This window comes from Cetorhinus maximus, chromosome 18, assembly GCF_964194155.1.
Source record: "Cetorhinus maximus chromosome 18, sCetMax3.hap1.1, whole genome shotgun sequence".
NCBI lineage: Eukaryota > Metazoa > Chordata > Chondrichthyes > Lamniformes > Cetorhinidae > Cetorhinus > Cetorhinus maximus.
Genome location: NC_135896.1, coordinates 60,871,703 through 60,886,560, shown reverse-complemented (window position 1 = coordinate 60,886,560; position 14,858 = coordinate 60,871,703). Strand labels below are relative to the sequence as shown.

The following is a 14,858-nucleotide window of genomic DNA, read 5'->3' as shown; positions in this document are numbered from 1 at the left end:
TTTCTAGATAAATATGAAACATTGCAATAAAAAATAATATGCAAGGATAACATTTTTATTACACATCTATATTTTTCTTGTATGTTTTACTCAGAAGTTAATAATGTGGAAATTAAATGAACGACACATCGTACTATGTATAAGTTGGGTGTATTAACTCCCTTTTTTAATTAAAAAAAAAGCAACAGATATCTGCAAAAACTAGTTTACAGTAGGGATCTGCATAATTTGTTCATTTTCTGGCTTTTTGTCTTTTTGTTTAGACACTAATAGTCGCCTGGATCAAAGCAAACTTGGATGTGTATGTTTCCCGAGAGCTGTGGGATGAATTGCTAGTGGTGTTGTCATCGCTTACGTGCTGGGAAGAACTAATTACTGAATGGGCAATGACAATGGAAACCTTGACCAAAGTGCTGGCACGGAACTTGTACAACCTTGACTTGCATGATCTTCCATTAGATAAATTGAGTGAACAAAAACAGAAGAAGCACAAAGGAAAAGGTATAGTTAACAATTAAGTATAGTTTGAATGTGACTTAAATAATTGTTTGTCAATCTTTTGTTAACTCTGATATTAGCAAAGGACCTCTCCTTGACCCCCTCCTATTTCTCATCGACAAGCTGCTCCTCAGCTAGGTTGACCACTGACTTAGCTCAAGAATACCAGACACTTCCCTGCCAAGCCTCATGCTGACATGCAAAAATGATTATGTTCAGATCAGCCCAATATAATGTAAAATGAACATTGCAATTGCAGGGATTAGTTTATGACACTGGTAGCAATTTAACAGGGATGGGATTACTTAAGTATTGTTCAAACAATAATAACGAGTCAAACTGAAATCATTCATTTACAAATGAAAGTCTGTAACTTTCACTCCCATTTCAAGAAAAGGCTGATGAGTTGAGTAGTTTCATTTTTAAAAGAGACAAATCATGGAAAAATTTATATGATGCAAATATTCTCTGAAACAATTCATCTGAATTGGAACCTTCAATCTTGTCAAACTTAAAGGGCAGTTGGCTTATTGGACAAAGCTTCATCTACTTCGCAACACTGGATGCAATACTGCACTTTCCAAATACAGGTATTTTACATATGACCACACTTTACAAAGTCGCACATTGTTCCGGTGTTCAAAATAAAAATGCCAGACATAAAAATGTCTGGTACCAGATCGATCAGCTAAAAACCAAACTGTCCAGGTGAAAAGCTGTACTACACTCAGTGACATTCAAAAACAGTGTCAGTTTCCACAGGTGCACTGATGACAACCAGCTCTACCTCACCACCATATCACTCTACTCCATTGTTTTACATTGTCAGACTGTTTGTCCGACATTTAGTACCAGACAAGCAGAAATTTTCTGAAACTTAATATTGGGAAACCCAAAGCCACTGTCCTCAATTTCTGCTACAAACTCCAATCCCTAGCCCCAATTCCATTCTTCTCCCTAACAAATGCCTGAGGCTGAACTGGATTGTTTGCAACCCTGATGTCATATTTGTCCAGCATTGAGATTCCAACTACATATCCATGCTATCACTAAAATTGCTCATTCCCACATACGTAGAAAACATATGTAGAAAATAGGTGCAGGAGTAGGCTATTCGGCCCTTCGAGCCTGCTCCACCATTCATTATGATTATGGCTGATCATCCAACTCAATAGCCTGCACCATAAGTAGCTACATAAGTGGCATTGCCTGACTCCACCCCTGCTTCAACTTGTTTGCTGCTGAGCTATCATCCATGCTTTAATTATCTCTAGACTTGACTGTTCCAGAACACTGCTGGCCAGCTCCCCATGTTCTGCTCTCTGTAAACTTGGCCATCAAAAACTGCTGCCTGTGACTTAACTCGTGCAAGTCCTGGTCACCAACATCCCTGTGCTTGTTGACTCCCAGATAAGCAACACCTAAATTTGAAAATTCTCATTGTTATATTCAAACCCCTCCAGGCTTTGCCCTCCTGGAGACCCACAATCCTCATATCTGCATTTCTTGAATTCTGGCCTCTTTAGCATCCCTGATTTTCACCGCTGCACTATTTAAAAAAAATCTTCATTGGATGTGGGTGTTGCTGGCTAAGCCAGCATTTATTGCCCATCCCTAATTGGCCTCGAGAATATGGTGGTGGGCTGCTGCCTTGAACTTTGGCAGTCCATTTGGTATAGGTGCACCCACAGTACTGTTATGGAGGGTGTCCCAGGATTTTGACCCAGCAGCAGTGAAGGAACGGTGATATATTTCCAAGTTAGGATGGTGTGTGGCTTGGAGGGGAACTTCCAGGTTGTGGTGTTCCCATGCAGCTGCTGCCCTTGTCCTTCTAGATGGTAGTGGCCATGTGTTTGGAAGGTGCTGCCTAAGTAACCTTTGGTGGGCTCTTGCAGTGCATCTTGTAGGCACCTTGTAGATGGTACACACTGCTGCCACTCTGCGTCTGTGGAGGGAGTGAATGTTTGTGGATGGTGTGCCAATCAAGCAGGCTGCTTTGTCCTGGATGGTGTTATTGAGTGTTGTTGAAGCTGCACTCGCCCAGGCACAGGCAAATGGAGAGTGTTCCATCACACTGTTGACTTGTGCCTTGTTGATGGCGGTCGGGCTTTGGGCAGTCAAGAGGTGAATTACGTGCTGCAGGATTCCTAGCCTCTGACCTGCTTTTGTAACCACGGTATTGATATGGCTGGCCCGGTTCTGGTCAATGGTAACCCCTAGGATGTTGATGGTGGGGAATTCAGCAATGGTAGTGCCATTGAATGTCATGGGGCAATGGTTGCATTCTCTCTTATTGGAGATGGTCATTGCCTGGCACTTGTGTGGCACAATGTTACTTGCCACTTGGCAGCCCAAGGCTGGATATTGTCCAGGTCTTGCTGCATTTGGACATGGACTGCTTCAGTATCTGAGGAGTCGCAAATGGTTCTGAACATTGTACAATCATCAACGAACATCTCACTTCATACCAAATGATGGAAGGAAGGTCATTGACGAAGCAGCTGAAGATGTTAGGACATTGGACACTACCCTGAGGAACTCCTGCAACGATGTCATGGAACGGAGATGACTGACCTCCAACCATGACCGTCATCCTTTGTGCTATGTATGACTCCAACCAGCAGAGAGTTTTCCCCTGATTCCCATTGACTCCAGTTTTGCTAGGGCTCCTTGATGCCACATTGTCAAATGCTGCCTTGATGTCAAGGGCAACCACTCTCTCCTCGCTTCTGAAGTTCAGCTCTTTTGTCCATGTATGAACCAAGGCAGTAATGCGGTCAACAGCTGAGTGGCCCTGGCAGAACCCAAACTGAGCATCATTGAGCTGTTATTTCTAAGCAACTGCCACTTGATAGCACTGTTGATGACCCCTTCCATTACTTTACTGATGATCAAGAGTTTACTGATGAGCCGGAAATTGGCTGGATTGGATTTCTCCTGGTTTTTGTGGACGGGACACACCTGGGCAATTTTCCACATTGCTAGGTAGATGCCAGTGTTGTAGCTGTACTGGAACAACTTGGCTAGGGGTGTGGCAAGTTCTGGAGCAGTACTATGGCTAGAATATTGTCAGAGCCCATAGCCTTTGCACTATCCAGTGCCTTCGGCCATATCTTGATATCATGTGGAGTGAATCGAATTGGCTGAAGGCTGGCATCTGTGATGCTGGGGACCTCCGGAGGAGGCCAAGATGGATCATCCACTCGGTACTTCTAGCTGAAGATTGTAGCAAATGCTTCACTCTTATCCTTCGCACTGATGTGCTGGGCTCCCCCATCATTGAGGATGGGGATATTTGTGGAGCCTTCTCCTCCAGTGAGTTGTTTAATTGTCCACCACCATTCACGACTGGATGTGGCAGAGCTTAGATCTGATCTGTTGGTTGTGGAATTGCTTAGCTCTGTCTATTAGCTGTCTATAACAGCTACTTAGCTGTTTGGCACGCAGGTTGCCCTGAGTTGTGGCTCCACCAGGTTGGCACCTCATTTTTAGATATGCCTGGTGGTGCTCCTGGCTTGTCCTCTGGCATTCTTCATTGAACCAGTGTTGATCCCCTGGCTTGATGGTAATGGTAGAGTGGGGGATATGCCAGGCCTTGAGGTTACAGATTGTGGCTGAGTACAGTGCTATTGCTGATGGCTCACAGCACCTCATAGATGCCCAGTCTTGAGTTGCTAGATCTGTTTGAAATCTATCCCATTTAGTACGGTGGCGTCAAGGACAGATGCATCTGTGGCAGACAGGTTGGTGAGGATGAGATCAAGTATGCTTTTCCCTCTTGTTGAGTCCCTCACCACCTGCTGCAGACCCAATCTAGCAGCTATGTCCTTTGTCCCACACCCAGAATACATTCTGTGCCCTTGTCACCCTCAGTGCTTCCTCCAAGCGGTGTTCAACATGGAGTACTGATTCATTAACAGAGGGAAGGCGGTATGTGGTAATCAGCAGGTGGTTTCCTTGCCCATATTTGACCTGATGCCATTAAACTTCATGGGGTCCAGAGGCGATGTTGAAGACTCCCAGGGCACCTCCCTCCTGCTTATGCACCACTGTGCTGCCACCTCTGCTGAGCCTGTGCTGCCAGTGGGGCAGGACATACCCAGGGATGGAGATGGTGGTGTCTGGGACATTTTCTGTAAGGTATGATTCTGAGAGTATGATTATGACTTGCATCTGAGACAGCTCTTCCAATTTTGGCACTAGCCCCCAGATGTTAATAAGGAGGACTTTGCAGGGTCGACAGGGCTGAGTTTGCCATTGTTGTTTCCGGTGCCTAAGTCGATGCCAAGTGGTCTGTCCGGTTTTGTTCCTTATCAACGTCACAGCAGTTTGATACTACTGATTGGCTTGCTAGGCTATTTGAGGGCATTTAAGAATCAACCACATTGCTGTGGGTCTGGAGTTACATGTAGGCCAAACCAGTTAAGGATTGCAGCTTTCCTTTCCTAAAGGGCATTAATGAATCGGATGGCTTTTTACATCAATCGATAATGGTTTCATGGTCATCCTTAGATTTTTAATTCCAGATTTTTATAGAATTCAATTTCCACCATCTGTGGATTCAAACCTGAGTCCCCATAGCATTACCCTGGGTGTCTGGATTACTAGTCCAGCAACAATACCACTATGACCCTGTACTGTCTGTACAGCCTCCTTGGTGGCTGTACTGCTACCTGCCTAGGTCCCAAGCTCTGGAATTCCGTTCCTAAACCCTCTACCTCTCTTTCTGCCTTTAAGATGCTCCTTAAATTGTACTACTTTGACCAATCTTTTGGTTATCTACCCCAGTATCTTGTGTGACTCAGTTTCATACTCTGTTTTATAATGCTCCTGTGAAATGTCTTGGGACATTTAATTGTTAAAGGTGCAATATAAATACAATTTTTCTTTTTCATCTAAAGTTTTTTAATTCATTCATAGGATTAAGCCATCTCTGGTGAGACCTGGTAATTGCTTATTCCTAATTGCCTGCTTGAACTGCTGCAGTCCATCTGATGTAGGAACATCCACAGTGCTGATAGGGAGGGAGTATGATGATTTTGACCCAGTAGCAATGAATAAATGGTGCGTGACTGGGAGGGGAACTTGCAGGCGGTGGTGTTCCCATGCGTCTGCTGCCCTTGCTCTAGGCCGTAAGGGTCAGTGGTTTGAAAGGTGCTGACAAATGAACCTTGGCAAATTACCCCATTAGCATTGAAGAGGATGATCAGCCATGATCATATTGAATAGGAGGCATGCACTCCTATTCTCCTCATTGAACAAGGATTGGTCCATTGTCTTGATGGTTAATGGTCATGTCAGGGATGTGTCAGACTGAGAGGTTACAGATTGTGGTGGTCTACAATTCTGCTGCTGTTTCTGATGGCCCACAGTGCCTCATGGGTGCCCAGCTTTGAGCTGCTAGATCTGTTCTGAATCTGTCCCATTTAGCAAGGTGATAGTCCACACAAAATGATGCAAGGTGTCCTCTGTGTCTTCATTTGCACAAGGGTTGAGTGGTAGTTAATCCTACTGTCGTCAGCTGCCCCTCAATTCAAGATGATATCTACTTGGTCATGAGTTTCTGTCATGGGTCTTTGTGACTGAACAGGCTGATTCTCATCCTACAAATCTTTGGGCATGCAGGAACCTGCGCATGACATTGCTCACCGTGGGGACCTTGGGGCACTGTCATTGTCCACACAACCTTGATGGCCATGTGGTCAGATTTCAATGATGTCAAACCACGATGACTGGTACCACCTTGCTGCTGCAAACTACTTCTGCCTTCACAGCTGGTGAGATGTGCAGTTTTCCTCCACCTGTTCTGCCTTTGAGGACTTTTTGGACCACACTTTGTCTGGCACCTCTCCCCAACACTGTCATCATTGTTGGCCCGACCAGGAGTAGGAAGCTCCTGAAGGAATGGCTCAAGGGATTGTTGGAGTGCAGAAGCCGCTCCACCACGTCAAAGTGGTGATCTACAGAGGGAATCTCACTCCCACTAATACTGTCATGGAATGGTGCATCCATGATAAGTAGGTTGGTGAGCACAAGGTCAAGTAGGTTTCTGCTCTCATGTTGGTGTTCCCACCATTTGGCCCGCACACAGTCTGACCATTATGTCCTTCAGGACTTGATCAGTGCTACTGAGCTACCCTTAGTAACGGACGTAGAAGTCCCCATTGAGAGTGCATTCTGTGCCCTTACTACTCTGGGTGCCTCTTTCAAGAGGTGCTCAACATGGAAAAGTACTTATTCATCAGTTGAGGGAATGGAATGGATGATAATCAACCGGCTTTCTTTTCCATGTATGACTTGATTCCATGAGATTTCAGGCGTCCAGTGTCATTCTTGAGGACTCTCAGGGCCACTCCCTCCTGATTTATACCACTGTGCTTCCACGTCTGATGGACCTGTCCTACCCATGGTATTCTATTCCAGAAAGCTAGTTAATGAAGGATAGACTGGAGCCAATCTTTATATGCTTTTATATTTACAGAGTTACTCATTTCAAGCAAAAACTCCTAACTCAACAACCACAGTCTTAGTCAATTTATAGGGCTCAAATGAATCCCCCGTTAATGTCCACCACGAGCATACAATTAAATATAATTAATAAATTCCCTTCAATGTCTATAAATAAAAGTTAGAATTAATATGCGCAAATTAAATAAAAAATATTCATATTCTATACAAGGCATTACTTTACGAGACGCCCCTCATGATTTCTTCATGCATCATTTCTTTTTGCAAGTCAATCAGAGTTGGCGACTTGGATCCACTCATTATATTTAGAGATTTTCTTTCTCACCAGCATTTGTTTCAAGCCAGCAAGGTCAATCTGTGACCTTTTTCTCACCCCTTTTCATAGGGTGCACATTATCCCGCAATGAATGATTATCTTTATAACATGCAATGTTACACTATCTTCAGTATGCCCCTTGTGCAGAAACTCACTTAAAATTTTTGACAAATAGAATTCCTTATCTACTGCACCAGAATGCTCATCGGGAAGACTAGTATGCAAACCATCGCTAAAAGCAATTGTTTTCATGTTTTTGAGTCACCTAAGGATGGGAATTTAAGTACATGTTTTCCACATTTTAAAAATGTTTTATTTGGCCTAAAAACTTTCTCTGGTTTAGAGTGTTTTCATTGTCGTACTTACCTCCAAAACATCAAAACAAGCATCTGGTCGAGTCTGAATGTCCAGCTAGTTCAACTGACCAATCAAGCTTCAGAATTATCATCTTTAGATAACTCGTCTTACTCTGATTCCTAATTCCCTTTTTTTTACACCTCATTCGTTTATTCTTGAGTTCCTTGGCAGCCATGAAAATTTGACTATCGTAAGAGCACAAGACGAGAAATAGGAGCAGGAATGGGCTATTTGGCCCTTCGACCCTGTTCTGCCATTGAATGATATCATGGCTGATTTGATTGTGGCCTTAATTCCACTTTCCTGTCAGCCCCCGATAACTCTTGACTCCCTTGCAGATCAAAAATCTGTCTAACTCGGCCTTGAATATATTCAATGACTTGGCCTCCATTGCTCTCTGCGGTAAAGAATTCCTAAGATTAACGACCCTCCGTGTGAAGAAATTCCTCCTTATCTTTGTCTTAAATGGGCGACCCCTTATTTTGAAACTGTGCCCCCTAGTTCTAGATTCCCCGGAAAGGAAAGGGAAACATTCTCTCAGCATCTATCCTCTCAAGCCCCCTTAGAATCTTTTATGTTTCAGTTAGATCACCTCTCATTCTTCTGAACTCCAGTGAGGATAAAGCCCAACCTGCTCAACCTTTCCTCAAAGGACAGCCTGTTCATACCAGCAATCAACCTAGTGCACCTTCTCTGAACTGTCCCCAGTACAAATATATCCCTCCTTAAATAAGGAGACAAACACTGTACATAGATGTGGTCTCACCAATGCCTTGTACAGTTTTAGTAAGACTTCCCTACTTTTTATATTCCACTCCATTTGTCTTCCTGATTACTTGCCGTATGTGCATGCTAACTTTTTGCGATTCATGTATGAGGGCACCCAGATTCCTTTGTACCACCGTATTCTGCAGTCTCCATTTTAAATAATGATTTTCTTTCTTCCAGCCAAAGTGGACAAGTTCACATTTTCTCACATTATACTCCATCTGCCAAATTGTTGCCCACCCTCTTAACCTATCTATATCTGATTGCAGACTGTTTGTATCCTACTCACAACTTGCTTTCCCACCTATCTTAGTTTGGCTATAATATACTCGGTCCCTTCATTCAAGTAATTAATATAGATTGTAAATAGTTGAGGCCCCAGCATTGGGGGACTCCACTAGTTGCAGTTTGCCAATCTGAAAATTACTCATTTATCCCAGTTCTGTTTCCTGTTAGTTGCCAATCGTCTATCCGTGCTAGTATATTAGCATTTATGGTGAGGCACCTACCTCTGGTACTCTTCCAAGAATATTCTGTGTCCTTTATTTTATGTAGTCTATTCAAGCTACTGCCTCTGCTTCCACTTTTTTTTGCCTGTCGGGACTATTGCTGTGAGGTCACTCTCTTACAATATTGGAGATTCTTTCTGCAATACGTGATTGTTTTTCTTTCTGGACCTACGATCATTACTTGTACTCCACTTTCTTAATCTACACTCTTTCACCTCGTTCTGCTAGTTAGTGGATCTTGCTTTTGGCCATCCTGAAAATTCAACCATTATTTAAACTTGTCTTGGTTTTTCCTGCACATCCCTCTAGTCATGAGATTCCCTGGAATATGTGACCAGAGTACCCACTTAAGGCGATTGACCTTCAAAGTTTTGTCATGCTCACACTCAATATCCAGCCCTTGTTCTCCCATACTCTGTTCCTCAGGGCCACAAAACACCGGAACACTTGAAGTACAAGGTGCTGTGTTTACTTCTGTTAGCTGCTGAGAGTTAAAGATTTTGTAATTAATTTCAAAGTGAACCTTAAAATTGTTTGATTGTCATGTTTGAGAAGAACTGTCTTACCATCACACCCTATTACCTTACCAAGGTCCTTCCATTCCCTATGACCCACTCCTTTATAATACACCAACTCCTGAATTAAATCCTGTTTTGGATGGTCTTACACAATGCATCAGAGCTCTCTGAATTTTCTGTGAGACCGCAGCCTTGATGAAAGCTTGATTCCCTGTATGTAAAGCATTCAAATGTGTGGTAAAGAAAGGAAATAATCATAGTACCTTCAAGAGCAGTAGGACTATTGCACAGCACAATTTGGGATTTTGCCCAGAGACTGACTAACGGGGACCATATTCCCTTGGCATAAACTGCCTTTGGCAAGGCAGTTGTCAACTTGCAGTCTTGTTGATCAGACAAGATTTTATAAAGCATTTCATCAATCACTGCATGATTCCTTTCAAGTTACATTGCTGAAAGCACTTTCACTTGTGCTATTCCTGACCATTATGTTCTTATTTTCACAGGTCTTAACCTTGCATTGATCCTCACCAGTGAATCAGCACTTTCACTTGTGCTATTCCTGACCATTATGTTCTTATTTTCACAGGTCTTAACCTTGCATTGATCCTCATTAGTGAATCCAGGCAACATTTTAACCAATCTGTTCAACATACTGTTGAAGTGCAAGCACTATCTGACACTGCACAGTTAAGAGTTTACAACTAGCATTTTCATCATAAGATGAAAATCCTTGTGATGTTTACAATTTACTCGTATTCATAGTTTTCTTTGTACTTTTGCTGTGAATTCTCTGTCTCGTGTCATTTCAAGCACCCTGCCTCTTTGCTTTGGGCAATTTATCATGTAATGATAATTCGGGTCACACCTGAAGCACCGATTCCTTGGGCATTTTTTTTATTCGTTCACAGGAGATGGGCTTCGCTGGCTGGGCTGGCGTTTATTGCCCATCCCTAATTGCCCCTTGAGGAGGTGGTGATGAGCTGCCTTCTTGAACCGCTGCAGTCCATGTGATGCACCCACAGTGCTGTTAGGGAGGGAGTTCCAGGATTTTGACCCAGCGACAATGAAGGAACGGCAATATATTTCCAAGTCAGGATGGTGAGTGATTTGGAGGGGAACTTCCAGGTGATGTTCCCATCTATCTACTGCCCTTGTCCTTCTAGATGGCAGTGGTTGTGGGTTTGGACGGTGCTGTCAAAGGAGCCTTGGTGAATTCTTGGAGTGCATCTTGTAGATGGTACAAACTGCTTCTACTAGGTGTCGGTGGTGGAGGGAGTGAATGTTTGTGGATGTGGTGCCAATCAAGCGGGCTGCTTTGTCCTGGATGGTGTTGAGCTTCTTGAGTGTTGTGGGAGCTGCACTCATCCAGGCAAGTGGAGAGTATTCCATCACACTGCTGACCTGTGCCTTGTGGATGGTGGACAGGCTTTTGGGAGTCAGGAGGTAAGGTACTCGTTGCAGGATTCCTAGCCTTTGGCTAGTCCAGTTCAATTTCTGGTCAATGGTTAAACCCCCAGGATGTTCATCATGGGGGATTCAATAATACCATTGAACATCAAGGTGCGATGGTTGGATAATCTCTTGTTGGAGATGGTCATCACCTGGGACTTGATGTCAGTCCAAACCTGGATATTGTCCAGGTCTTGCCCCATTTGGATATGGACTACTTCAGTATCTGAGGAGTCGTGAATGGTGCTGAACATTGTGCAATCATCAGCGAACATCCCCACTTCTGTCCTTATGATGGAAGGAAGGTCATTGATGAAGCAGCTGAAGGTGGTTGGGCCGAGGACACTACCCTGATAAACTCCTGCAATGATGTCCTGGAGCTGAGATGACTGACCTCCAACAACCACAACCATCTTCCTTTGTGTTGGTATGACTCCAACCAGCGGAGAGTTTTCCTCCTGATTCCCATAGATTCCAAAAACAAAAATACCTGGAAAAACTCAGCAGGTCTGACAGCATCTGCGGAGAGGGATACAGTTGACTTTTCGAGTCTGTATGACCCTTCATCAGAACTAAGACATAGAAATGAGATGAAATATAAGCTGGTAGAGGGGGTTGGGACAGGTACAGCTTGATAGGGGGCCAGTGATAGGTGGAGGCCAAGAAGAGACTGCCAAAGATGTCATAGACAAAAGGACAAAGGGGTGTTGACGGTGGTGATATTATCTAAAGGATGTGCTAATGGGGACATTAAGGGTAACAAGCTGGACAAGCTAGTGGCAGACGGGGGTGGGGTGGGGGGAAGGGATCGAAATGGGCTACAAGGCGGAGATGAAACAATAGGTCGAAATAAATTTAGAAATAGGAGGGAAAAGAAAAATATATTTGTAAAAATAATTATAAATTATTGGAAAAAGGGGGTGGGGATGGAGGAGAGAGTGTCTCAATTTCTGGTGATAGACTGTCTGCCAATATTCATTACAAGCCTACTGACTCCCACAGCTACCTCAACTACAGCTCCTCACACCCCGATTCCTGTAAAGACTCCATCCCATTCTCTCAGTTCCTTCGCCTCAGTCGCATCTGTTCTGATGGTGCCACTTTCCAAAATAGTTCCTCTGACATGTCTTCCTTCTTCCTTAACCGAGGTTTTCCACTCATGGTGGTTGCCAGGGCCCTCAACCGTGTCCGGCCCATCTCCTGCGCATCCGCCCTCACACCTTCCTCTTCCTCCCAGAACCATGATAGAGTCCCCCTTGTCCTCACTTATCATCCCACCAGCCTCCGCGTTCAAAGGATCATCCTCCGCCATTTCTGCCAACTCCAGCATGATGCCACCACCAAACACATCTTCCCTTCACCCCCCCCCGGCGGCTTTCCGCAGGGATCGTTTCCTCCGAGACACCCGGGTCCACTCCTCCATCACCCCCTATACCTCTACCCCTCCCACGGCACCTTCCCATGCAACCGCAGAAGGTGCAACACCTGCCCAGTTACTTCCCCTCTCCTCACCGTCCAAGGGCCCAAACACTCCTTTCAAGTGAAGCAGCACTTCACTTGCACTTCCCTCAATTTAGTCTACTGCATTCGCAGCTCCCATTGCGGTCTCCTCTACATTGGAGAGACCAAATGCAGACTGGGTGACCGCTTTGCGGGACACCTTCAGTCTGTCCGCAAGCATGACCCAGACCTCCCTGTCGCTTGCCATTTCAGCACACCACCCTGCTCTCATGCCCACATGTCCGTCCTTGGCCTGCTGCAATGTTCCAGTGAAGCTCAATGCAAACTAGAGGAACAGCACCTTATCTTCTGACTAGGCACTTTACAGTCTTCCAGACTTAATATTGAGTTCATCAATTTCAGATCATGAATTCTCTCCTCCATCCCCACCCACTTTCCTATCCCCCTTTTTCCAATAATTTATAATTTTTTTTACAAATATATTTTTCTATTCCCTCCTATTTTTAAATTTATTTTGATCTATTGTTTCATCTCCACCTTTTAAGCCCATTTCGATCCCTTCCCCCCCACCCCACCCAGGGCCATCTGCCACTAGCTTGTCCTGCTTGCTACCCTTAATGTCCCCATTAGCACATCCTTTAGATAATATCACCACCGTCAACACCCCTTTGTCCTTTTGTCTATGACATCTTTGGCAGTCTCTTCTTGGCCTCCACCTATCACTGGCCCCCTATCGAGCTGTACCTGTCCCACCCCCCTCTACCAGCTTATATTTCATCTCATTTCTATATGTCTTAGTTCTGATGAAGGGTCATATGGACTTGAAACGTCAACTGTGTCCCTCTGCAGATGCTGTCAGACCTGCTGAGTTTTTCCAGGTATTTTTGTTTTTGTTCTAGATTTCCAGTATCTGAAGTATTCTGCTTTTATCCCATAGATTCCAGTTTTACTGGGGTTCCTTGATGCCACACTTGGTCAAATGCAGCCTTGATGTCAAAGGCAGTCACTCTCACCTCGCCTCAGGAGTTCAGCTCTTTTGTCCATCTTTGAACCAAAGCTGTAATAAGGTCAGGAGCTGATTGACCCTGGCGGAACCCAAACTGGGCATTGGTGCGCAGGTTATTGCTAAGCAAGTGCCGCTTGATAGCACTGTTGATGACCCTTTCCATTACTTGACTGCTGATTGAGAATAGACTGATGGGGTGGTAATTGTCTGGGTTGGATTTGTCCTACATTTTGTGTACAGGACATACCTGGGCAATTTTCCACAAAGCCGGGTAGATGCCAGTGTTGTCGTTGTACTGGAGTAGCTTGGCTAGGGGCGCAGCAAGTTTTGGAGCAAGAACCTTCAGTACTATTGCTGGAACATCGTCAAGACCCATAGCCTTTGCAGTATCCGGTGCCTTCAGCTGTTTCTTGATGTCAATGGAGTGAATCGAATTGACTGGAGACTGGCATCTGTGATGCTGGGGACCTCCGGAGGAGGCCGAGATGGATCATCCACTCAGCACTTCTGGCTGAAGATTGTAGCAAATCCTTCAGCCTTATCTTTTGCACTGATGTACTGGGCCCCTCCACCATTGAGGATAGGGATATAAGTGGAGCCGCCCCCTCCAGTGAATTGTTTAACTGTCCACTACCATTCACGACTGGATGTGGCAGAACTACAGAGCTTAAATCTCATCTGTTGGTTATGGGATCGGTTAGCTCTGTCTTTTGTTTGCTGCTTATGTTGTTTGACACATAAGTAGTCCTGTGTTACAGCTTCACCAGGTTAGCATCTCATTTTTAGGTATGCCTGGTGCTACCATGGCATGCTCTCTTGCAATCTTCATTGGACCAGGGTCGATCACCTGGCTTGATGGTAATGGTAGCGTGGGGGATATGCCAGGCCATGAGATTACAGATCGTGTTCGAGTACAATTCTGCTACTGATGGCCAACAGCGGCTCATGGATGCCCAGTCTTGAGTTGCTAGATGTGTTTGAAATTTGGCATGGTGGTAGTGCCACACAACATGATGGACAGTATCCTCACTTTGAAGGTGGGACTGTTATGATACAGCCGATGGTAAAGGCTGAGGTGCTCAAATCCCAGAGGGAAGCTTGAAACAACCGTTGTAATCCATTTTTGCAATTTGTATGTTTCGAGATGCAGGCTTTGAATTCAGTAGTAATAAGACCACCATGTCTCGAGGTTTTTTATAAAACTAAATTAAACATTTATTAATTTAACAACAGATTAAACGCATACGTATGGCTACAAATCCCTACAATAATAACTTTTAACTAAATCCCCAAATTAACCACTTCCAGTTAAATCTCCGCCAAGGCAACAGTAAAACTCGTAGATTTTAAAAGACTCCAGGCAAAGCCCATTTGACCATACGGATTCAAAATGAGGTTCCTTGCAGACACAGGCTTGTTAGATCTTAAATGCTTCTGCCTTACACGCACACATTCCTTTCTGTTTACACCTTGCTTTCCTTTGAATGTAAATTTCCTATTGTATC

The 14,858-nt window shown here is 44.4% G+C and overlaps 1 protein-coding gene across 6 annotated transcripts in view; it reads left to right on the top strand.

Moving 5' to 3' along the window:
- Positions 1 to 14,858, top strand: part of ralgapa1 (Ral GTPase activating protein catalytic subunit alpha 1) — a 259,513-nt gene that overhangs the window by 109,244 nt on the left and 135,411 nt on the right. For all 6 annotated transcript variants that reach the window (XM_078562768.1, XM_078562766.1, XM_078562765.1 and 3 more), the window contains exon 15: positions 264 to 501. In XM_078562768.1, the coding sequence (XP_078418894.1) occupies positions 264 to 501 (238 nt within the window). The remainder of the gene's footprint in view (positions 1 to 263; positions 502 to 14,858) is intronic.